At 40.1% G+C, this 26,656-nt stretch overlaps 1 protein-coding gene across 2 annotated transcripts in view; it reads left to right on the forward strand.

Moving 5' to 3' along the window:
• The window catches only part of Rspry1 (ring finger and SPRY domain containing 1), a 58,336-nt gene that overhangs the window by 962 nt on the left and 30,718 nt on the right, over positions 1-26,656 (forward strand). For both annotated transcript variants that reach the window (NM_026274.4, NM_001359093.1), the window contains exons 2-3: positions 19,932-20,433; positions 26,154-26,206. In NM_026274.4, coding sequence (NP_080550.3) covers positions 20,084-20,433; positions 26,154-26,206 — 403 coding nt within the window. In that variant the 5' untranslated portion in view covers positions 19,932-20,083. The remainder of the gene's footprint in view (positions 1-19,931; positions 20,434-26,153; positions 26,207-26,656) is intronic.

The following is a 26,656-nucleotide window of genomic DNA, read 5'->3' on the forward strand; positions in this document are numbered from 1 at the left end:
CACCCCCAAGCGAGCCTCCAAATTTGGCATTACTTCCTGCCGGGCCCGCTGTCTGCCTCACTTTCCCTGTTCTTACAGAGGGAGACCTAGTTAGAGCTACTGGGCTGAAACTCTTGAGATTCTGTCTTGCGCAGATGTCCGAGTAAGGTTTCGTCCCCTGGAGTGATGTACTTTGAACTTTTTTAAAGTTGGCAGTGTCTGTTACCGTCTGAGTAGAGTCGTGCAGTCTCCCAGGCTCCTCACTTAACCCATCTGCTTGTCCTTCCTTAGTTGAAGTGACTTGACATCTTAGAGTTTCTTCTGTAAAATAATCAACGCTGTGTGTGTGGAAGTAAGGTAGTGTAATGTATTGTTGTTGAGGAACAATGTGTTTTCTAATCTGGAAAATTGTTGATGTAAGAGACTAGCATAAATACTGGTCTTGATTACCTATAGAGCTCTGAGAACCATGTATCACTGAGTGAAATGTTAGTCTAAACCCTGCCTGCTTCCTAGACATGAAGAGGTTTCCAGCTTTTGTTTAGAGAGTTTTAATTTACTTTCCACTTCTAATAGTGCTGGGAGGAATTAGCATTTCCTTTGAGTAGTTTTTCTTTTAAGTAGTTTGTTCTAAATATTGTAGGCTCACTTTTTCTTGTATCTGTTCTTTGGCCTTTGAATGGCTACAGGTAGTGAAGACTAGGCAGCATCCCTCACCACTTGTAATTTGTAAATGAGCCTGTAGTTTTGTTTTGTTTTTCTTTCCATGAATTCTGCCTTGTGGTACCTCCAGAGTAATAGCTTACAAGGCACTTTTCAGTTTTCATTTTATGTAGAGTCTGCATTTCTTGAGACGATAACTTGCTGTGTAGACCCCTGTCATTACAAGACTACAGTATTAAAATAGTTACCTCTGTCAGTATGTGACACTTCAATAACTTTAGGTTAGTGGCACTTGTTAGAGTTGCATTGTTAGAGCTGATGTCCCAAAATTTTAGGGATTTCCTTGTGGGTTTTTGTTGTTGTTGTTTTGAACTAGGGTTTTTGTTATTGTCTTTTTAAAGTAGGCAAGTAGGCTTATTTGTTTGTTTGTTTTTAAGTTGACCTGAATTTCCTGTATTTTAATCTTATGTTTCCTGATTGTTTGTTGGTCTTTTGTTTTACTTTCTGTGGTGGTTTTGTGAGCTTCTTGATTTCCCAGGATGCATGGTGCCCAGGGCTTCTGTTTAATATCTTTGCAAGTTCTGCGTTTTGCTGTTTGTATAAGCCCTTTATTTTTTCTAGATACAGTATTTTTAAGCTATTGATTATAGAAAGTATTCCATCATGGTCTATGTAGACTTTTTATGCTTTGTCAGCAAAATAACTTCTTTTAGTAAATATTAAGGGGAACTTGATACTTATAAATGCTTAGCATTGTATATAATAGTGTGTTGTTTTTCTGTACTGAATAGGGGAGAAACAACGTTCTCAGTTCCAAAGTATGGTTAGCAAGTTTAGTAACAGAAACTGTTTCTGAAGTGAATTTACAACAATCTGTTTAAACTCACATGTTGAAACTAGTATTCAAGGATATTTAACCAAATAATGAAATAATCTCTCTCTTCCTTTGAGATAGTATTTACTATATAGTATAGTATTTTACTATATATTCCTAAGCACACCTGAAACCTGCAGTCCTCTTGTCTCAACTTCCATTTAGGTCGGGCTGTAGGTGTATACTATACCCAGGTTTGTTTTTTATTTCTTGTGTTTAGAGACAAGGTCTCCTTATATAACCCTGACTGGCCTGGAACTCAGATCACCTGCCTCTGTCTCCAGAGCGCTGGAATTAAAGGTGTGTTCCACTATGTCCTGTGAAGTGGATTTTATGATTGAGAATCACCTTGAAGGTTTTAGAATACAGCTTTTTTTTAATACTCTAAAATCTGTGTAGCTTAAAAAATTATTAGGAGCCGGGTGTGGTGGCGCACGCCTTTAATCCCAGCACTTGGGAGGCAGAGGCAGGCGGATTTCTGAGTTCGAGGCCAGCCTGGTCTACAAAGTGAGTTCCAGGACAGCCAGGGCTATCCAGAGAAACCCTATCTCGAAAAACCATAAAAAAAAAATTATTAGGAATTCTAGCCGGGTGTGGTGGCGCACGCCTTTAATCCCAGCACTGGGGAGGCAGAGGCAGGCGGATTTCTGAGTTCGAGGCCAGCCTGGTCTACAAAGTGAGTTCCAGGACATCCAGGGTTATACAGAGAAACCCTGTCTCGAAAAACCAAAAAAAAAAAAAAAAAAAGGAATTCTATAAAATCTTTTCTGCAAAACAAATTTTAAAAGAATTTTATTTAGGGTATTGGTGGTGGCCCATGCCTTTAATCCCAGTACTTGGGAAGCAGAGACAGGTAGATCTTTGTGAGTTCTTGGACAGCCTAGTCTACAGAGTGAGTTCCAGTGAGACCAGGGCTACAGAGAGAAACCCTGTCTTGAAAAAACAAAAGCAAAGGATTTTATTTTTAATATTTTAATTATGTGTGTGTAGGAAGGGGACTATGGCACATGTGCGCAGGTGCCTCCAGAAGCTAGAGGCGGTGATCCTCTGGAGCTGGAGTTTTAGGGCTTGTGAGCTTATTAGTGCTAGGAACAGAGCTTGGGTGCTCTTTACCACTGAGCCATCTCTCCAGCCCTATTAGGAATTCTTGAAGATGAGGATCTCCATTACAAAACACTAATGGAAAATTTTCTCTACTTTATGGTCATATCCTTGTAAAATGTAAAATTTGTTTTGGGTCCTAAGTGTAAAGGGGAAGTCAACAGGCATCACAAATGACCAACTGAACCAGTAATCAATTTCAGCCTCCTCCTCATCCTCCTCGTCCTCCTCGTCCTCCTCCTCCTCCTTCTTCTTTTTCTTCTCTTCCTCTTCTTCCTCCTCCTTCTTCAAGCCTTTGGCATTTTTAAGGCATCTGCCATTGGATGGATTTTTTTTCCTGGTATTTAAATTTAAAAATTGAAAGCAGAACAGAGAGGGAGTAATGAATGCCAAAACCTGGGCCACAGCCCTTAGGAAACTTTTATAACTTTTAGTAGGATAAAAGAACTAAAATTTTCTCCTCTAGTAGGAGTTAGAAGCACTGGTGAGCTGCCCACCATGAGTGCTGGGTTCTCTGCAAGAGCAGGGTGCACTCTGCCACTGAGCCACCTTCCAGATTGCTTACTTGCCTTTTTTGTCTGAGTTTTTGAGAACTAGAAAACATTTAAATAGAAAGAAATTGGTATACTCCTAGATTTTTGTAAGGTTTTATCTCTACGTATGACTCTCTTACTGCTTGAAATTACAGTATCCAGACATAATTTCATGGGTCCTATACACTTCAATTAGAAAGTCTAAAATTTCTTCCTCAGCAAGTGTATTATCACTCTGTAGTTTATGTTTCAGAGCTGGTTTTTTCTTACTTCTGCCTCCTAAAGAATTAAGTTTCCTCTCCTTTGTTCACTGAATGCAGTATTCTCAGACTATGAGTCCTACTCCACCCTCCTCATGGGAAACACAACTCCTTTATTCAGTTTTTATTGCTCCATCATTGTTCATAGTTACAGATGCCGATGTACTACATATTAATAACTTCCAAGTTAGTTTTAAGGCTTAATAAAATAATGTATTTGTTGCCCCAGACTTAAAGCAATTAGGATTTACTGCAATTGGACAGGGGAGATGACTCAGTGGGCAAACATATTTGCTCATAGACGCCTGAAGATCTGAGTTCAAATCCCCATAACCCATGTAAAACCTTGTACAGTGGGATGAATCTGTAGCCCAGTGCTCTTACAGGGAGATGGGAGGCAAAATTGGTAGGGTCTTCAGAAGTTGGCTAGCCTGGTATACAGAGAAATACTACTTCAAACAAGATAGGAGGCAAGGACCAACGCCTAAGGTTGTCCTGGCCCTTACACATACATATAACATATGTCTGTAATCACATATCAACACTCACAGATTTTCTTTTTTCAACAAAAAAATTTATTGTAGTCTTTAGTACCTTTTTTCCCTAAGGTGGTCTGTCCTGAGACACTTGGTACCAACGCAAGACTTCTCATCTATCAGGTACAGAATATGGATTCCTGCAGGATTCAGAAAGGGCTTAATTTGGGGGGAGGGGGCTTACAACATCCATATTGCCTCAAAATAATCTGGGTTTCCAGTTTTACCAATTTAATTTTTAAACTTTGTGTTAACCTCTCACTGTGATTTTTTTTTTTTCTTTTTTTGAGACAAGGTTTCTCTATGTCGTCTTGTCTGTCCTGGAACTCCTCTGTAGACCAGGCTGGCCCGGCCTCTAACTCACAGAGATCCACCTGCTTCTGCCTCCTGGGGGTGCTGGAATTAAAGGCTTGCACTGCCACCTCCTGGAATGATTTTTAATTTCTCAATTTTTTAAAAATTAGCTTTTGTTGTCTGTGTGTGCCTGATGTGAATGTGTGTGTGGATCAGAGAATGACTTTGTTCTCTCCTTCCACCCTTCCATGGATTCCAGCGATTGAACTCAGGTGGCCAGGCTTCCGTGGGGGGAGCGCCTTTACCCACTGGCCCTGCACTCCAAAATTTGAGATGGTGTTGCAATGCAGTTGCTAGTGCTAAATTACAGTCTTCTAAGACATGCCCATACAGAGACACGTCAGTGTGATCAGGCACTAGAAAGTGCTGGGGCCGGCAGCCTCCTTCTAGAGGCCCTCATGTGTTAGCCATAGACTTGGTCAGGGAGCTAAGCATGGTGTCTAGTGCTATCCTTCATCCCTAACCCCAGCGCCCTTTGCCAAGAACACAGGGACATTTTTTCATCTTTGTTCACATTTACTGAATGGTGCCATCATAATTTTTAAACGTATTTTCTGTTTTGTAAATATTTTAACTTAACTTTAGTTTTATATATTTTAGAATACATTCACCCAGGTATTTATGGCTCTACCTATTAAAGCTGCTGGGTATACAAGTGCATATGCAATCAGGTGTTTTAGACACCATTTTAAACAGGTATTATTAACGACGATTTTGCCATTTGTGCCACTTATGTTTGTTTCCTTTTCTTGATAGCATAGAGTTTTTTCAATAGAAAAAGTTATTTTCCTTAAAACTTATGTGTATTTGGATAATACAGCAACATGCTTCCTGTTATTGGGCCTGCTGAGGGTAAGTAATCAAGACTATTTCATTTTTTTTTCCCCTCTTCTGCAGCCATCATTGGCACTTTCTAACTCAGTTCTTTCTTAGAATTTCCTTTTGGGGTATAAGGTAGTTTTTTTTCATCCTTAAGACTCATAGAAGAATATTTACTGTTTGGTTGGTTCTTTTTATTTCTATTAGTCTGAAAATTCCTTGCTCTAGTCAAGACCTAAATTTTATTTTAATTATTTTTATATATATTTTTGGCTGTGTATATATATGTGTAGTATGTGTGCATGTGTGTATTATGTGTTTTCATGTAGCTGATCATGTGTTTGCACACGGACAAGAAAACCAGAAGTTGTCATTGTCGTCCTCAGTTGCTTAAGGCAGGGTCTGAACACAGAGTGCGTCTATTCAGCTAGTCTGGCTAGCCAGCTTGCTGTGGGGGTCCCATCTGCCTCTAAAGTGCTGGGATTGATTGCAGGATGTCTGCCATGGGTGCCCAGCATTTATGTGAGTGATAAGGATCCAAACTCCAGTCTTCATCCTTTCACAAGTACTTTACCCATAGAGTCATCCTCCCTGTCACAGGTTTTTTGTGGTTGTTGTGGTTGTTGGATATTTTGGTTTGCTTTGGTTTGGTTTGGTTTTTCAAGACGGAGTTTCTCTGTGTAACCCTGGCTGTCCTGGACCAGCTGGGCCTCGAACTCAGAGATCTGCTGCCTCTGTCTCTTGACTGCTGGGATTAAAGGTGTGCACCACTATATGCTGCTAGTTTTATTTTTGATTCATGTTTCAAACCCTGAAAGGTTTTGTCTTTTCTCCTTTGTAATGGGTCAGGTCAGGACTGTGTTCTGTCAATCTTTCTGCCATAGTCTCACCTACTTCTTGCTATAAGTTTTTGGCACTAATGTTGCTGCTATTGTATTAGAATCTTTCAACATTTTAGGTGAAAATTTTCCAGGTACTCTTTCAGTTCAGGGAGATGACCTAATTTTTTCCAAAGATGTTCTTTCTTAAACCAACCTCAGCACATAAGAGGAGAATCATCCTGTGCTTGCCCTGGCCACTTGAAGGTTACAGTCTAGGGCATGATAGTCCCCTGTATAACCCAAGTCTCAAATGCTCAGCACTACTATCACACAATTTTGGATTCTTGAGTCATGTGAAAAATACCTTATCAAGGCTGCCTTTCCTTCTGGGTGTAAAATGAAATTCCAATCAAATACAATCAGCTCTTGATATGCAAGGGAGATTGGCTCCTCAGGTCTCCTATAGATACCAGAATTTATAGATGCTCAGCCCACTTATATAAGATGGCATAATATTTGCGTATAACCTACATGCCCCTTCTCTGTAACTTGTACATGTTTAGCACATTCAATTCTTAGTTTTGTCAATTTGACACAATCCAGAACCACTCCGGTGTCCGTGAGGGACTGTCCAGATTAAGTGGGTCAGTGGACATGGCTGTGGGTAACTTTATTATGTGCGAAGACCTAGCCTATAAGTGTGTGGCACCATTCTTTGGGCTTGGGGGAAAGTGAGCTGTCATGGATTTATACATCCATTGCTATGTGTTCCTGATGTGATATGACTAATTTCCTCAAGATCCTAGCTCTGTGATGTCCTTGCTATGATGGACTAGCATGAACTGTGAGCTGAAATAAATCTTTTCTCCCCCAGCTTGCTTTTGCTGGGGCATTTTTTCCCAGCAACAGGAAGAAAATGTTTTTTTTTTTTTTCACCTGTAGTTCGTGGACCCTAGTGTCTGTAGGGCCCATGGAGCTGGAGGGCTTCTGCAGGCTTTTGCTCTTCTCCTCCAACAAAACAGCAAATGCTTTAGACCTTAAACTAAATAATTAAAAAATCTTTAGAAACTAGTTTGGAGAGATTGCTCAGTGGTTAAAAGCATTGGCTTCTCTTTCAGAGGACCTGGATTCAATTCCCAGCACCTACATAGTGGCTCGAAGCCATCTGGAACTATCTTCTTCTGGCCTCTGATACAGATACATGCAGGCAAAGCACCCATACACATAAAATAAAACAAAATAATCAAAAACAAACAAAAACTTTAGGTACCTTTTGTTTCAGCCTGGCATGTATGCTGTCAAAATAATATCTGCATTTCTTATCTTATTACCACTAAATAATCAGTCTTGTTAGTTTTCCTCCACCTAACCTCAATAATTAATAAAGAAATCTTGCTTTTTTTAAAAAAAAACCTTATTTCTGGGTAATGTTTCCCATATTTTTCTTTTCCTCTGTGGTTACTGCAAGTACCCTGCTGGAAATGTACCCTACCTTGACAGAGTTTGAAGACACTGATATATGTGTTTGACAAAACTCAGCATTTAGATACTTAAGGTTTGCATGATATATAAATTTAGCTTCTAAAAAACATTGAGGTCTAATTAGTGATAGGTATGCTGATGGAGGGCAGTGGTTACTCTATACAGTTAATACATTTTTGCAAGATGTAGATGGTTTGGTAAAGATATAATGGACAAATTTGTAATAAAACAAATACAAAATGTGAATTGTAGGCTAAGTGGCATATATATAGATAATCTATATATAGATACTCACTGTTTATAGTGAATTAGTTCCTTTGCTGTATGCTTGAAAGTTTTCATCATAAAATGTTGGTTGAGGACACTAAAAGATGATACCAGAAGCTACTGTTTGAGACATACTGTATTGAGAGAAAATCCAAAAACATTTTCTAATGAGAGAAAAATCACTGAAACAATATGTAACTTGACCTTGCATGCTGTTTGGTTTAGCCTTGAGGGTAAAGGGCTAAAGACCACCCTATATCTTGTAACACTGTTTTGGAATGATGAGGTGCTTTGGACCTGATGACTTGTTTTCTGTTCTTATGATCATTCATTTAACCAGCATACATTCCCATTACCGACAGCATACATAATCCTGAAGTCTTCTCAGGGAAAAGGAAGGTCTTACATCAGTGATGAGCTTAATAACTAAATGTAAGCAAGTATTTGAAGAGATGAAGCACTGATTCCTGAACCATTTGTTAGAGAGGGTTAGATCAGTTGGCTAAAACCTCTGTGTGTGTGTGGGGTGGGGGTAAGAGTAGAGGATTGTGGTGGTTTGTTGTTGTTGTTGTTGTTGTTCTTGTTTTCTGGCAGTGAGACAGTGAATACCGGACTCTCACTAATTTCACATGAAATTTACAAAGATCTACGGAGTTTGTTGGCTTCTCTTTCTTTTTCTTTTTCTCAAAGGAATTTTGAAAACTTTAAATGCTATATTGTCTATAATCTTGCAGCAAAATGGTAGTTAAGAGTGATGGTTTAAGTTGTTGCCATTAAGATGGCGAGAGAGATCTACTAAGCACTGGTATTCAGTAATAAGAGTTCTTTTTGATTCAGTTGAGGCTTGTCCCAGTCACAGATACAATAGTTGTTTTTGTTTATGTTTGGTTTTAAAATTGATTTCATGAGATAATGGTGAGAAGACAATGTTGAAATTTATAGGCATTAAAAGGTATTGCCTTTATATAATCTCGTCTTCAACTCTGGATAATAGTACCCATAATCAGGCTACAATTCTTCCTATGGTATATTTAATGGAAAATACTATATGGAACTATTTTTAGTTTTTCATCCAGTTGTTGTTTAAGTGTTTCATTATGGAATTTTCATAATGCAGACTTGAGCCCTTTCTTACCCCCCACAATTTTGTAGTTATGACAGTTTTTAAATGACTATTTTGACTGTCATCTCCAAACATCCAAAAATAATGTTAATTTTTCTGGAAAGGAATATTGACATATTTGCTCTCACAAGAGTCACCATTTTGTATTTAGTGTATCTGATAATTCATTCAGTAGATGGCAGGTTCTGTGGTAGGTACTAATAGTGATTTCCAGACTTGGCTGCCATCAGAACCACCTAGGGAGCTTTTAAGCAGTCACAGGCGTGGGCTGCATCCTGGAAAGCATTTTGAGTCTTTGGAGTTATTATGAGGTAATAATTGCTCCTTCTTCCCTCTTGTAAAGTGCATCCATGGTCAGATTCCTTGGAGGGAGTGCCCGTGAGGATAGCAGAACTGAGACTTGTACCCAGGGCGGTCTGATTGTCATGTCCATGTACTGCGCTTGTGCTGTAGGTGGCCCCTGGTGGCCTGTGTAAAATATGTAGCTGAGGGTACTGTCTTCAAACAGTGGTCTTTGGGAAGATAACACATTTTCTTTAAAGGCAAAACAAAGTTGTTTGAAGTGTAATTGTTTAGCCTTAGTAGCCAAACAATAAGTAGTCAGAACTTCTTTCCTATGGAAATATGTCTCAAGTAGCTTCTAAGAAAGAAGCTAAGCATTTGCAATACTGAAGGAAACTAAGGAGTTTATACTTTGCATATGCATGTACCATGGCTATAAGCCTAAAGAATATGGCCATTTCATGAATTTTTTAAGCTAACTGCTCTTCTCTTTTCTTTGTATGTTTCATGAGTGATGAACACTGTATAACACTTCATGGCTCCTACCACCTGCCTCACACCTGGTCATTACAGCTTTATGCTAAGAAAAAGTCTCTAGCTGGTGTAGTGGTGTACACTTTTAATTCTAGCATTTTGGAGGCAGAGGCAGGAGGCCAGCCTGAGTTCCAGAAAAGCCAAAGCTACATAGTGAGAACTGCTTTGAAAAAATAAAAACAAAATAAAGAAAAGGAAAGAAAGAAAAGTGTTAAAATCTCTAGTGTTAAAATCATTGAAACTTTAAAAAAATATCCATTTCACTAGACTGCATTATGCCCATGATCAAAGCTACTTGGAGACTGAGCAGGAGGATCACTTGAGCCAGGAGTTCAATGCCAAATTGGGTCTGGACATCTTAGTGAATTCTTAAAAATAATATGCCGGGCAATGGTGGCGCACGCCTTTAATCCCAGCACTCGGGAGGCAGAGGCAGGCGGATTTCTGAGTTCGAGGCCTACAGAGTGAGTTCCAGGACAGCCAGGGCTATACAGAGAAACCCTGTCTCGAAAAAACCAAAAAAATTTTTAAAAAATTAAAAATACAAAACCCTACACTGCCTACTCCTCCAACCCCCCAAAAATATATCCTGCTTAACAAACTTACAGTAAACATAATTTTCTGGGATATTTAAGGAAATAGCTCTTTTGGGAGACATTGACCCAAAGTATGCTTGACTTCAAATTCAGAAATAGAAAAGAAAAAAAAAAAAACCTTTAATTTTCCCCTTGTCACTTCAAACTTAGTCAGGTTTTAAAAATATCTGCATGTGTGGAATATCTCCTAATCACTTTGAAATTATAAGAATTATTGAAATTTTTAAAAATTTACGTTAAGGAAGTAATTTATGCAAGCCTTAGGAAAATAGTTTTAGGTAGAATGAACTCTAAGATTTGAGATGCAGTAAGCTGCCTTCATCACAGGCACTTTTGACATTGTTTTTTTCTCTTTAAAGATTTACTTATTGTTGCATGTGTTTACTTGCACGAGTTTGTGTGCACCGTGTAACTTGCAAAAACTCTTGGAAACCAGGCTCCAAGGAACTGGAGTTGCAGGTGGTTATGAGCAGCTGTGTGTGCGCTGGGAACCAAACATGGCTCCTCTGGGAGAACAGTAGGAGCTCTTAACCTTCAGCCCATTTCTCCTGCCCCTGAATATTGTTCTTGTAAATTATGCTAAATAACTTTATGTCTGATGCCATCAAACTGTAATTTTTATAGGACTTATTCGGTCTCCTTCAGGTCTTTGTTTCCTGGACTTAAGCTTACTTTGACATTCTGAGATCATTTTAAGTTATTTTTAGTGCCAGATTGTCCATTGCTCAGGCATGGTTTCCCCACTTAATGTTTCTGGTTAGACTGAGGGTGTTATTTGTATCTTGTGTCCGTTCTTCCTTCCATACTGATGGTGTGTAAAGACCCTGGAGCACTAGGGACGCCCATGAAATCTTTCCTGCTCTGGCAGCATGGAGCACATTCATGGGCTCTGACCATTCTGAGAAAACAGTTTAGAATTAGTTCTTCTATGGGGATGATGCCTTTTCTTAAAGAACACCTGTGTTGAATCATCTTGGACCACTCTCTTCCAACATCCCAAAATGCTAATAGATCTAGCAACAGATGTTTATACTATAATGTGTTAAAAAAAAAAAACTAGCTTTTTAAAAAGTTAAAGTTTCTTTAGGTCTTTTCTTCTTGCCTGCCTTTCTTCCCTTCCTCCCTCCCTTCCTGCCTTTCTTCCTTCTTTTCTTCGACTACCCCTCACTCTCTCCCTTCCTTCCTTCCTTCCTTCCTTCCTTCTCTACTTCCTCCTTCCTTCCTTCCTTCCTTCCTTCCTTCCTTCCTTCCTTTCTTTTTTTCAAGAAAGGGTTTTTCTGTATAGCCCTGGCTTTCCTGGAACTCACTGTAGACCAGGCTGTCTCTACAGTGCTGGGATTAAAGATACATGCCACCATTACCCTGCTAGCTGAAGTATATTTCTATAAATTGGTAAGGTAGCTCTGTGTATATTGCATAGGAAGTTACTGAGCTTGGTATCTCACACTAGTAACCCAGCATTCAGGAGGCACATGAAAGAGGATTGCTGCAAGTCCAGGCCAGCCCAACCTGCATGCTGAATTTAAACTGGCCTGGGCTACAGAGATGCTGTCAAAAAAAAAAAAAAAAAATCCAAAGAATAGCATTTATAGCTTCAGACAGAAAGGAAAAACTAATTTTCGAGTGCCTAATAATTGGTATAAAAGCAAGCAGATGTGTAACAAAGGTTACTAGACAAGAAGAGCCAAACATGTGTGCATTCAAGCTCACACATGTAAGAGTCTTGCTATATAATCTACAATGACCTTTAAAAACTCATAATCTTCCTGCTTCAGCCTCCTGATTGCTAGAATTTGCAAGTATGTGCTGCTAGGCCTAGCATAGAGCATGAGTCCTTAAATGTCACTAGGTCTTTTTCAGAAATCAGCATAGTTAATAAATAAATATTAATATTTATAAATATATCTAACAAATATTTGTATATTATACTCATTATTTATAAATATATTGTCATTTATATGTATGTTATATTTATATATTTATAGATATATTTTTATATTATATATTATATTTATATAAAATGTTTATATAAGTATATATAAACAAAATTTATAAACCTTTTAACTGTGTAAAGTTATTTCTTGTTTCTTTCTCTGTTCTTTAAGCACAGAAAACTCTTGATTATCTATTCTCTGGAGGAGGAATTGTGCCCTGGCCTTCAGAGTAATAGGAATGTTATGCAACTTTTTCTGTGTTTTATGTTAAAAAGTCCATTTCCAGCTGAGTCCTTATGTCATGTTCTTACCTATTTATTCAGTACATCCTTTTTAAGTACAAGCTTCAAATTTTAGAGGCAGCCTCACTGGTTTGAGGGAAACAGCCTGAGGGCAGTAATATCTCTCTATTCCCATACTTCCATTCTCCTCTGGTACTTTGTGAAATTATGTACACCTCTGTGTGTGTGTGTGTGTGTGTGTGTGTGTGTGTGTGTGTGTGTGATGTTACATGTATACACATGTATACATTACAAGTTACCTGCCCTAGATTTTTTTTTTTTTTTTTTAGTTTTTTAAGTTTTTTTCGAGACAGGGTTTCTCTGTGTAGCCCTGGCTGTCCTGGAACTCACTCTGTAGACCAGGCTGGCCTCGAACTCAGAAATCTGCCTGCCTCTGCCTCCCAAGTGCTGAGATTAAAGGTGTGCGCCACCAAGCCTGGCGCTAGATTTTTTTTTTTTTTTAACCTCTAATAAAATGCCCTCAAACCTTAAAGAAAAAAATTCTCATCTTTTGTTTTTGATTTTGTTTTATTTTTCCCGAAACAGGACTTCTCTGTGTAGCCCTGGCTGTTCTGGAACTTGATCTGTAGACCAGGCTGGCCTCAAACTCAGAGATCTGCCTGTCTCGGCTTCCTAAATCTTGGGATTAAAGGGGTGTTCCACCACAACCAGCCTTTTGTTGGGGTTTTTATTTTGTTTTGTTTTTACTTTTAGCTACCATCCTTTTTTCTGTCTCCTACTTCCAAGTCTTTTTTTCCACAACCTAAGTACATGTTCTCAGATCAATGAAGAGCTATTTCTATCATTTATGATGGTAAGCACACTGTGTGGGATGAAACTAACCAACCATCTATGGGCTCACTGAGACTGTGCCTTCCCTGTTTTTATCCTTCTAGTCCCAGCCCTGGTGCTTGGCAAAAAGTGCTTAGAATGTTTTCAGTTGTAAAGAATGTAACATTTCGTTATGAATTCACAATTTTCTAAACAGTCTTGCTTATGTAATAGAAAAATTTTGTCTACAACCACTTGCATGATTTCTATAAATATTCTCATTCTCTCTCCCTCTCCCTCCTCACCTCCCGAGTGTGTGTGTGTGTGTGTGTGTGTTACATGTGCATATTCCCTCTGTGAGTATGTAGAGGCCAGAACAGAATATGGGATGTCTTTCTCTGTTATTAGACGCGTTCTCACGACCGGCCAGGAAGAACACCACAGACCAGAATCTTCTGCGGCAAAGCTTTATTCTTACATCTTCAGGAAAAGAGAGCAAGAAGCAAGAGAGAGAGAAAAGCAAGAGAGAGAGAAAAGCAAGAGAGCGAAAAAGCAAGAGAGAGAGAAAACGAAAACCCCGTCCCTCTTAAGGAGCATTCTCCTTCGCCTCGGACGTGTCACTCCCTGATTGGCTGCAGCCCATCGGCCGAGTTGACGTCACGGGGAAGGCAGAGCACAAGTAGTCATAAGATACCCTTGGCACATGCGCAGATTATTTGTTTACCACTTAGAACACAGGATGTCAGCGCCATCTTGTAACGGCGAATGTGGGGGCGGCTCCCAACATCTCCCCCTTTTTCTTTTAATAAGAGCAAATAGGCCACCCATATTAATGAGAGTGGAGATAGAGGTCAAATCCCCAGTGTGTAGGTAAAGGAGCCATGTACAGGATTAGCTCTTAGGCTTACAGGCTTTTACCCAGAGCAACCCTGACCTGCTCCCGTGTCGTTTTGCCTGGGGGAAGGGAACTAGGACACTGAACCTTCATGAAAGATGACATGTCTCCCTAGAATAGGCTCATATATGCCGCAGAGCCTTTCCATTGCAGTGCTTAGCCTTGCAACTCTCTCGGGCTGCTGAAGCACACTCACTCTATCCCGTGCAATGAGTCTAGCCTCATGGGATATAAGAGCTGAGTGGCCAGCGACCTATTGCCTAAGCATAGATAACCATATATCAGGGGGAGCTCCATGTTCTAGTCCTGCAAGCGCCTGGGCAATAACCACCTTGTCTCTCCTAGTTTAGGCCTTAAGCTTACAGACCAATCAAAGAAGCAACACTAATCCACAGCAAAGTGTATCTCCAAATAATATTAATCCCACCCATTTTTTAAAGAAAGAAAATGCTGAGGAGATCCAATTGGGTAATCCTTTGGTCAGGGACAGGTCCAAGCGCGTGGAGTTGACCTGAATGATGGCAAGCCTCGAAGGGTCTGTTCAAATTCAGCCATCCAATTCTGTAACATATACTGAAAAAGACTTTTTGACAAATTAGCTGCCCTAGTAAATTTAACATACTGAATGGAAATAACACACAATCCCGGAAACTTTTGTTCACATCCCTGCTGAGTTATTTGTCATAATACATCTAGTTGTATCTGGACAAGATCTATGAGTTGATTAACCAGCATGAGACCTCCCTGTATCTTGACATTAGCTGAGGCCTGTTCATCTATGACTGTAGTCACTGAGGCTGACAAAGTGTTAATGGTGTCAGTCATCTGGACCTGTCCAGACAGAACCAAGGCTGTCTGAATTAAGGCCAAACCCAGTTCCCAGTTAGTGGTAAAAAGGCAGGAGAATACTTGAGCATTATACATCACCGTCATTGGGAGTGGAAATGTCGACATTATCCCCCAACGCTGCTCTCTCTTTATTATTGACGCCCTGGACATCACCAAGACGAGGGACATTAGTATTCCCTTGGTCAGTCTGGATTTTTCGGGTGAGTCTTTCTGGTAACCAAAATGGGTTGTCTTCATTCTGTGGGAAAACACAGATAGCTCCCCTGGATCTTATCAAGATAGGATCCGGGCCATACCATTTATTATCAAGGACATTTTTCCATTTAACCATCTCATTTGGCCTATCTGGCTCTGTACAATGACGTTCAGCCGCAGTATGGCCATGAGCATCAATATTTAAAAAATTGAGTATAAAGAGTGCCAAAGACACCGACACTCTTGGTGCTCGGGGTACAGTCTCCTCAAAAGTTCCCCTCTTCTGTTTTATAAGATAGGTTTTGAGGGTGCGATGCGCACGCTCAACAATACCCTGTCCTTGAGGGTTGTATGGAAGTCCAGTCAGGTGGGTTACGTCCATCTGACGGCAGAACTGCTGAAATTTTTGCGACGTATAAGCTGGTCCATTATCAGTCTTAAGGAGTTTGGGTTTCCCCCAAGCACTCCATGCCTCAAGACAATGTTGAATCACATGTGAGGCTTTTTCTCCAGTTAACGGAGAAGCAAACATGATGCCAGAACATGTGTCAATGGACACATGGAGATATTGAAGTTTTCCAAAGGAAGAAACATGTGTAACATCCATTTGCCAGACCTGTAGAGGTCGAATACCGCGTGGGTTAATTCCCACATGAGGAACTGGCAAGAACTCACAGCAGCTTTGACATTGAGTAACAATGTCACGGGCTTCTTTTCTTGTCAAGGAGAAACGACTGCGTAATGTTTCAGCCGTCACATGAAAATTATTATGAAAATTTCTTGCAGCCTCTACCGGGGATGATAGGGCAGCAGCCACCACTTTAGTGGCCTTATCTGCCAAATCATTTCCCAGAGCCATGGGGCCAGGTAGGCCTGAATGGGCTCTAACATGAGTAATATAAACAGGAGATCTTCTAGATAACAAAACTAATTGTATCTGCTGAAAAATATTGGCAACTCTACTGGAAGGCTTAATCACTCCAGCCACTTCTAAAAGATTTACTGCATTTACCACATAACAGGAATCTGACACAATATTAAGGGGTTCTAAAAAGGTTTTTAAAACTTCTAAGACCACTAAACATTCTACCACTTGAGGTGAATTTTCATTATATTGTTTGGATACCACTTTACCATTAGCCACATAGGCACCTATGCCAGTTTTTGATCCATCAGTATATACCACAATCCCATTTTTAAGTGGGTTTCTTACTGTTATTTGTGGAAACACAACAGATTGATTTTGGGCAAACTGTAAGATTGGATGTTTTGGATAATGGTTATCTATTTTTCCTGAAAAGGAGGTAACTAAAACTGCCCAATCATTAGATGCGGCTGCCAAGGTTTGAACCTGTGCAGCGGTATAAGGTACAATTAAAAGATATGGACTTTGCCCAAAGTGGGTGATTGCTGCTTTTAGGCCTTTAAGGGCAAGCTGTGCAATTGCATCAGGATACCAATCTATTATTTTAGCTGGGGATACGTTTGGATGGATCCACAACAATGGCCCATTTTGCCACAAAACTGCAGTTGGCAATTGTGCTGTCTTAAAGACACACAAACTGAAAGGCTGCGAATCCTCAATACGTTGTAATTGTGCATTCTGTAAGGCCTTTTCCACCTTTTGTAAGGCCTGGTTAGCAGCTAGAGTAAGAGTCCTAGGGGAGGAGATATGAGGATCTCCTTCTAAAATACTAAACAAAGGCCTTAATTCAGCGGAAGGAATCTTTAAAAAAGGTCTGAGCCAATTAATATCTCCCAACAGCTTTTGAAAATCATTTAAGGTATGGAGGTGATCTCTTCTTATCTCTACCTTTTGGGGCACAATCTTATCCGGGGACACCACAGAGCCCAAGAATTGTCCTGTATCAGAAATTTGGACCTTTTCTGTGGCTATCTGTAGACCCCACTGACTTAAAGTTTTAAGTAGAAAAGGATATGCCTTTTGTAGCATGGTAAGGTCTTTATGGCACAGGAGGATGTCATCCATGTAAAGGAGCAAAATTAAAGAGGGGAACTGTTCCCTCATTGGCAAAAGAGCTTTTTGCACATAAAGCTGGCACATTGTAGGACTATTGGACATTCCCTGTGGTAAGACCTTCCATTGATACCTCTTATCAGGTTTAGCAGAATAAGCTCTCTGACCCGTTAACAAGTCAAAAGTCCAATCTCTCTGCTCTGGAGTTAAAGCAGCAGCGTTTGCTCGGTCCTGCGCCTGTGCAGCCTCTCGCCACAGAGATCTCCATTCCAAATATTTGCCCACATTAGGGAGAGCGGCTTTTGCAATCATTTGCCAGTCGGCAGGAGTTAGTGCCATGCCAGCGAGCCTGTCTAACTGCACCAAGGTAAAGTTAGCATTGATTCCATATTTACGGACCGACTCAGCAATTTCTTTAATCTGTACGTATTCTACCGGAGCGTGGACACGCCCACCCTCGGCTCCTTCAAAGACTGGAAATGCCTGTTGTATTTTCCTTTGTTCCTCTCGGGGAATGAATGAGTCTGCGCACTGCCTCTCTGCGCACTGCCTCTCTGCGCATTGCTGACGCACTACGGGCTGACGCACTACGCAGGGCGGGGACTCCGCATAGGGCGGGAGTGCACCTGGTAGCCGATTGCCCTGAGGCCAATTAGCAAACTGGCCTTCGCCAGCCGCTTTTGGCTTTTTTCTTGACCGATTAGCTGGCTGGTAATGGGCTGCTTCTTCCTCCCAGTCTGTTTCCTCAGAGGAGGATTCTTCATCTGCTTCAGAACTACTAAGAGCTGGCTTCCTGAGCTCATCTAGTGACGAGTATCTCCTAGAGATCTCTGCTAATTGATCTTTCTTCTTTTCCCTTTTTCCTCTTTTTCTTCTAATCTCTCTCCAGGTATTCCTACCTAACCTTAACTTTTCCTCGGGTTCAAGACCCTTGGAAAGGCCTGTATACTTACCGTTTCTCCTTGTTCCTACTCTCTCTCTCCGCTTTACTTCTGATAGACTGTCCTGAATTTCCTCTAGAATTTTTAGCCCTGCCTTAAGCACTATATAACATGTGAAAAGGAACAAAAGGGCTCCTAACACTAGAAAAAATTCAAGGCCAAACATACTCACTGGTACTCTCGTTCCCCAGCTGAAAAGTTCTGAATTCATACAGTTGAATCCTTCTTAACAGTCTGCTTTACGGGAACCTTTATCACCGTCGTTCCCCAGCTGATGAGTTCTGAATTCGGCAGTTGAATCCTTCTCAACAGTCTGCTTTACGGGAACCTTTATCACCGTCGTTCCCCAGCTGATGAGTTCTGAATTCGGCAGTTGAATCCTTCTCAACAGTCTGTGTTACGGGAACCTTATAACCTTGATTCGCAGTTCTGGTTCTGGAATGAAGTATCCCTCCTGCGCCAGTCCGGAGTTTTTTCTCGTCCCGGATTTTCTCGTCCCGGAATTCGGCACCAATTGTTATTAGACGCGTTCTCACGACCGGCCAGGAAGAACACCACAGACCAGAATCTTCTGCGGCAAAGCTTTATTCTTACATCTTCAGGAAAAGAGAGCAAGAAGCAAGAGAGAGAGAAAAGCAAGAGAGAGAGAAAAGCAAGAGAGCGAAAAAGCAAGAGAGAGAGAAAACGAAAACCCCGTCCCTCTTAAGGAGCATTCTCCTTCGCCTCGGACGTGTCACTCCCTGATTGGCTGCAGCCCATCGGCCGAGTTGACGTCACGGGGAAGGCAGAGCACAAGTAGTCATAAGATACCCTTGGCACATGCGCAGATTATTTGTTTACCACTTAGAACACAGGATGTCAGCGCCATCTTGTAACGGCGAATGTGGGGGCGGCTCCCAACATTTCTCTATTGTTCTTTGTCTTACTTTCTTGAAATAGAATCTTTTACTGAACCAGAAGCTGGCCATCTTAGCTAGTCTGGCTTTTTGGGATCTACCAGGATCTGGCTCCCAATGCTGTGTTGCAAGCACATACTGCCCTGACCAATCTTTTATGTGAGTGCTAGAGATCTGAACTTGGGTCTTACCTACTGAGCCATTTCCCCAACCTTGACTTCTGTAAATTCTTGAGTGATCCTCCTTTAAAAATCAGTATAGTTTCCATCATTTCAGAGAAACATTCTTTTATTATTAGACAGCAGCTATGATATTAGTATCATAACTTTTTCAACAACAGACATCTGTAATTAGATATTTTATTTGAAACATAATAAATTGTCCCATATGTTTAAATAAAGGATATGATTCATTTTTTAATCACAGAAGGAGCCTTTGAAAATGTTCCACAAATTTGCCAAATGTATTTCTGTAGAGATAAGAACTACATACATGTTTTTTAAACATTGATTAGAACTCCTATGGCTTATAAGGCTATGGTTTAGCAATCAACTTTATAATGTAATGACTGATAAAAAGGAGCTGTTGGTGCTGGTAAGATGACTTAGTAGGTGAAGGACTTTCTGTGCAAGTCTGGTGACCTGAATTCAGTGCCCAGGACCCACATGATTAGGAGAGAATTGACTTCTGAACATTTTCCTATGGCCTCCTTATGATGCCGTAGCATGGACTTTTTCATATCCACACACGTCATACACATACTGAACAATCTTTTTTTTTTTAATCTAAAAGGAAATGTTGTTGTTAGTTCTGTTATCCAAAGATATCTTTACATTGGGGACCTATAAGGATATCCAAGGGTGATTATTCACTGTAATCTGAATGCCATTGAAACCACACTAGCAATTTGAGTGATTGAGTAGTCAAGACCTTCTGTTAATTTTCTTTCTCTTTTCCTCTCTTGTAGAACTGCCAGTGTATGGCCAGCATTCCCAGTGGTTGATAATGTTGGAAATGAGCTGCTTGACCTTCTCCAGCATTCAGTTGTTAAAAATGAATAGAATGCAAGTTCAGTTCCACATTATGAAAACAGTACTCGGAAAATTGAAAACTATCTAGATGATTGTCTTTGGTTGGGCTGTGTTCTTAGCAAGCAGAAGCCTTGGTCAGGGTCTGCTGCTGACTCTTGAGGAGCACATAGCCCACCTATTGGGGACTACAGGTGCCACTGCTACTATGGGTAATTCCTGCATCTGCCGAGATGACAGTGGAGCAGAAGACAATGTTGACACCCACCAGCAACAGGCTGAGAACAGTACAGTCCCTACTGCTGATAGTAGGAGCCAACCTCGGGACCCTGTCCGGCCTCCAAGGAGAGGCCGAGGACCTCATGAGCCAAGGAGAAAGAAACAAAATGTGGATGGGTTAGTGCTGGACACACTGGCGGTAATACGGACTCTTGTAGATAAGTAAGTATCTGACTTACTGTCGACTCCAGTGTCATGGAAAGTGTTCTGCCAGGAACCACCGCTTTTGGACTCCTTCCACTCAGTTAGGATATATTTTCCAAGCCTTGTGCTCATAGGCCAAGAGAGAATACTTATTTCTTCTCTGATAGTGGATTAAATAAGATTTGATATTTTTACTTGCTATCATCTACTCCTGTCTGGAACATTTTGGACAGTTCTGTACAGAAAACTTGGATTTAATTTTCTGACTGAAAATATGATCTTTATGAGGGAGTACAGTAACTATGGAGTGAGTCTGTATTAATTACTTGCTTAAGTAGGAAATAAGGAAGTGTTTTCTTGAAGATTAATTACTATGTTTGCCTATTTGTTCTGCTGACCATATATTCAAGATGAGTAGTCTTATCAAGAGCATGGCATGCAACTTCTGTAGGCAATTAAGGACAATGGGCAACAAAAGTTTAACCTCTCCTATTTTATTATTTCTTGTTTAGCCAGTTAGATCCATTTGGGGAAATTGTAAGTTGAAACGACAGGGCACACCTGGGCCTGTGTTCTCTTTCTCCTGCTTTGTTTAAAACAAAATCTCGGTTTGAATGACAGTGAAATTAAAGGGTTTTGCTCAGACTGAAAAAAGTCCAGTGTAAGGTTATTTAATAAGTGCATAAATTTTAGACCATGATGGACCTAGATTCAGATTTTGGCCCATTACTAATTTTATGACATTCAGCAAGGTACTTTTCTAATCCTTTTTTTAATAAGAATTTTTATTCTTGTGTTATTTGTATAAATGGTCTAGTGGGGTGCTTTATATAAAAAAAAGAAGGAAAAAGAAATGCTCAAGGCATAGCAGTCATTTTATAAAGTTCTTTTTACTTTATATCCTGCTAGGAAATTTATAGGTATTTAATATTCACATTAATAAAAGTACAGGTTTTTTTTTGTCCTCTAAAACTGGTAAGAAAAGAACTCTTGTAAACCTAAAGTTTACAAACAAAGCCTTAGAGCTATATTAGCCTCTTCTGCTCAATGCTGAAGTATTTGTTGATCTCCAAGAATAATAATTTTGGGGGTTAGTGATATTTCCCAGTGGCTAGAGTACTTGCCTAATATCCATGTAGCGCTTTACCAGGTCCAACCTCTTTAAAATGTTATCCTTCATCCTACAGAATTATAATGGAAAATTATCCTTTCCAAACAAGGAAGGAAACCACAACATTAATTAGGCACATTGAAATATTAGGTGCAGAGTAGAAGTGTCCCACCATTGAACTTATCACCATTGCTTTTTGTATTTGTTAATGTTAAGTTACCCCTGCTGACCTTGACCTTAGTATGTAGCCCAAGCAGAGCCTGAACTTGCAATCCTTTTGTCTTAGCCTCCAGAGTAGCTGGGATTACAGGTATGACCCAGCTTTATAGTTTAATTTTATTATATTTTATTATTGTTTTTCTTTTTTGTATGATGTGTGAATATACATGAGTGTGCACATGAAGTCATGTGTATGAGTGCAGGCATATGCTTGCTATAGATATAGGTGAGGTGGTCAGAGGACAGCCCTAGTTATTTGTCCTCACATTCTACCTTGTTTGAGACCTGTCTCTTTTGTTGTTCTCACTGCCAGCACCAGGTTAGCTAGCCTGCAGACTCAAGGACTTCTATCTCTGCCTCTCATCTTACTGTAGAACTGTGGGACTGCAGACTTGCATTATTGCACCAGACTTTTATGTGGGTTATCTAGGGAGTCAAAATCAGGTCCTCACACTTCTGCTTTAACCACAGAGCTATCTTCCCAGTCTTGTGGCTTGATTTCAGAAGATACTAAAGGATAATTTATAACTTAGAAAGCTTTTAAATTGTTAAGCTGAAATATGACCGAGAACTATGAAGGACAGGACAAAGGGATGTAGCAAGAACATATCTAAATCTGTTCCAGATGCAAATGTGGCAGTTACCAAATAGTCTTCTCATTGTCTTCTCTTGATTGCTTACTCCAGAAGGAATGCAACTGAGAGGAGAAGGCAGCAGGCCCCAGTGCCATAGTGGAGAGGTGCTATGGAAGAGTTTTTTATGCTGTTGGTGTCTAGTTCTCTACAGCTTCATTTGAAATAAATTGCCTAATTGCAGCATGCCTTTATACCCAGCTTTCTTGTTGTTGTGACTGTTTAATTTTAATCCTTTGTATTTTGTTCTTCAGTTCTGAAAATTTCTCTGCCATTTTTAAAAAAAATATTTTTGGTATTCAGTATTTGGTATTGGAACCCTTCAATATTTTTTCCCATGTGTATATGCCCCCTGCTCCCTTTTTGAGAGAGTCTTGGCATGTAGTGTAAGCTGACCTCAAACTTAAGATTTTCCTCCTGCCTCGGCCTCCTGAATGCCAGAGGACAGGCATGCATGTGTTCTCATCTAATGCATTCAGTTTCTCTTTATGCATATTTGGATTTTTTTTTATGTTTGCTTCTTGGTTTTGTTTGGCTCTTTTGTTTTGGTGTCTTTTTGTTTTTGTTTTTGTTTGTTCAAGTCAGGGTTTCTCTGTGTTGCCTTGGCTGTCTTGGAACTCTTTCTGTAGACCAGGCTGGCCTCCAACTTAAAACCACCACCTAGCTCACATCCTTCTTATAGGTGTTCCTGCAAATATATTTATCTTAAAGTTCTCTTATTTGCATATTTTGAGTAATGACTCAGATTGTTAGTGACCAGATTCCTCTGTTGCCTCTCTTTTCTGAGACAAGGTCTCACTGTGTAGGCCAGACCGGCCACAGTCTGAGATCTTCCTTCTTCAGCCTCATAAACTGCTCGATTACAGGCCAATGCCATCATTCCTTCCGAGTTTTTACTCACTTTTCTATATGCCTTTATGCCATGCATACTCAAAGGGGCTAGCATGTTCCCCCAGTCTCCAAATAAACCTTATTGAAACCCTGTAAATAGCTAAGGCCCGCAGCATAAGTTTTGTTTTGCCGAGTTTTAAATAGGTCACAGGAGACTTGTACTTTATTTATCCCACTTGTAGCTCAGATTGTCATCTTTCTTTCTTTTAAATATTTATTTATCTTGTTTTATGTGGATGGCTATTTTGCCTGCATGTGCGGAGCATGTACCACATCCATGTCTGGTGTGATGGATCCCTTGGAACTGGAGTTACAGACAGTTGTGAGCTGCCATGTGGGTCCTGGGAATTGAACCCTGGTCTTCTAGAGGAGAAGCCTCTTAACAGAAGAGCCATCTGTCCTGCTCCTGTCCATCTAACTTTCTTAACTCCTTTTCTTGAGAGGGATCTGTTCCCCAGATGTACTTTGTGCAAGTTTCTCACCCTTCCATAGATGAAGTTTTTTGTCCTATTACCTAGCTGAGCTGAGCATCCCCAGTCCTCCATCCAGTTCCCAACCTACAGCTCAGAGATCCTCTGGCTTACTTTCCATCTGCCATGAGAAGTGTCTGCTCTGTTTGTGCTTCTTGGGACATTTATCTTCTTTGGGTACAGGGATGTCTTTGTAGTCATTGTGTACCTCCTCATAGAATTACAATACTCCTCTTCCTTGTTTGCTGTCTCTGTTGCATTCTATCATTTTTCTCTTCTTCCTTAATTTTATCTTCTATATCACCCACCATATCAGTAGATAATCAATTGTTCTTGTGGTCCAGTTTCAAGCTTAGGTTTGCTTGCATCTGTATTGATAGAGTATCTATAGAGAAAGGTTTGGGGTTGGATTTTTAAATGTACATAATTATACAAACCTTTAAATTTTTTTCATTCAACATTATGTTTGAGGCCATATATAAATCTACACCTCTTCTGGCTGCTACAGAGTATTGCTTTATATGCTTGAAAGTCTTGAAAATACCATGTTTTGTCATATTTTCATATGGTAATAGGTACTTAAGCAAATAGTCTGATAAATAGCAAAAATGTGCACTGATGTATAGATATATGCAAAAGTTTCTCTAAAGATGTTCTATATATGCATATTTGACTTTATTATTGACATATTATTCTTTAAGAATGTATACAATAGTTATATTGTTTTTAATTTTTCTTTCTCCCTCTCTCTCTCTCTCTCTCTCTCTCTTTCTCTCTCTCTTTTTCTTCCTTCCTTCCTCCCTTCCTTCCTTCCTTCCTTTCTTCCTTTCTCTTTTGAGACAGGAGCTTCTGTCTCTATATGTAACTCAGGCTGGCCTTTAACTCAGGATCCTTCTGTTTCAGCCTCCTAAGTACTGATATTACAAGCATGTGCTACCATGCTCCACCTAAAACATGTGTATCCATGTCTGAGTGTGGAGAGAGAGAGAGAGAGAGAGAGAGAGTGTGTGTGTGTGTGTGTGTGTGTGTGTGTGTGTGTGTGTGTGTGTGTGTGTGTGTGTATTGGTGCTCCTGGGACATGATGTACATGTAGAAGTCAGAGAAAAACTTTAGGAGTCTCCTGTTATAAGATCTGAGAGTGGAACTCAGGTCTTCAGGTTTGCTCAGCAGACACCGTTACCCTCTGAGCAATCTCACTGCTCCTAAAACATCTTTTAAATAATAATTAACTCATCTTGTGAATAGACATGGGAGTATGCCAAACAATAAGCACCTAATGAGCATCTGAGATGAACACAGTACTGCCATATCTCAAAGTTATTCTAAGCATTACATGAAGTAAAACAGTAGTTTTTATGTTTGTTGGCTTGATTTTTCCATAGTAGGAAACAGAAATCTGGAGCTGTAGAGACGGCTTAGTGGTCAGCTGCTCACTGCACAGCATGAGGACCATTGCCTAGCAAGCTGAGCAACCGAGTTCTGAACCTCCAGCACCCATGCAAAAGCAGTTGCATCTATAGTCCAGCACTGGGGGAGTGCAGACAGGGGGCTCCCAGAGTGTTCACTGGCCATCCAGTATAGCTGCAATAGGATCCATGTTCAGTGAGAGATCGTGCCTACCTGAAAATTAAGGTGGAGAGTAATAGAGGACATTGACCTTTGCCTACACACACACACACACACACACACACACACACACGTTTGCACACTTGACCACACAGTAAGGAAACAGAAATCCATAACTCATAAACTAAAAGTGAGTCTCTAAGCAATTTGAAATACCATTGTTTGGTGGACAACATCAGTGAAGCTTCCCTGAACCACCTCTTTAGAATTCCTGGGTGACTGTGAAAACCCATTAACACATTTAATTGCTTTTTAGAGGCGTTATTAAATAATTCCACTTGCTACATTTTTGTATTCTTCTATTATCATTTTCCGAAGTTTAAACAAATAGTGATATTGTTTCAGAATAAGTCTTCTAAGTGCAGTGTATCTGTAGGTGCTCCATTCCCTAAGTCCTCAGTGGAGTTGCCATCTCCCATCCTACCACCTCATTAAGGTAAGTGTAAGGGAGATGCTGTTGGCATTCCTGTCGCATGTCAGCTGGCACCAGGCCTTGAGAAATAAAGCTGAGAACTCTAGTCCCCAGTTTGAGTATTGTCCTTTCACCTCAGGTCACAGAGTGGGTCGTGTGTGACCCTCCCTGCTCCTGTTGCATGGGAGCCATCACAGTTAGGGAAAAAGAACATAGGGCAACTGGTTGTTCTTCTGGTTGTAGCTATGGCTGCCTCCTCCATCTCTTTCTTTACCATTCATTCATGTTGATTTCTTCTGTCTGTTTCTGCTCATACTTCCAGTTTGACTTTTATTTGGCATTACCTAAGTATAATGTTTTGAATGTTTGTTTTTCAGTGATCAGGAACCTCCTTATTCAATGATTACATTACATGAAATGGCAGAAACAGGTATTTTAAATTTTTTTATTTTTAATACTTTCTGATGAATTAATAACAATGAAAAGTGTATGGCCAGCTTTTTGAAGATAGAAGATCTCAAAAATGCCCATATGTACTATAGAAAAGGTCCTGGCTGTATGGAAATTTCCTGTGAAAGTGTAATAGGTACCATATAACACGTCCTCAGTATTGAACTGCACGTCTCAGTGATGGTTGTATCTCATCTGAAATTAGGAGATAAGAAAATTTATTTTATTGATGGGTCTTTTGACTGTACTTGTTTTTGAATGGGGAGAATACTTGTTTGTCCTTTAGCACCCTACACATGTATCCTTCTAAATTAGAGCCAAGTGCTGGCTTTACTTAATTCCTTTATGACAAATGAGATGTTCAAATCTATTTTAGTCATCATCTGAAAATCCAGGCCATAGCTTAGATTTTCTCCAAATAAAGATGCCC

The sequence above is a fragment of the Mus musculus genome, chromosome 8 (assembly GCF_000001635.26).
Source record: "Mus musculus strain C57BL/6J chromosome 8, GRCm38.p6 C57BL/6J".
In the NCBI taxonomy this organism is placed as follows: Eukaryota; Metazoa; Chordata; class Mammalia; order Rodentia; family Muridae; genus Mus; species Mus musculus.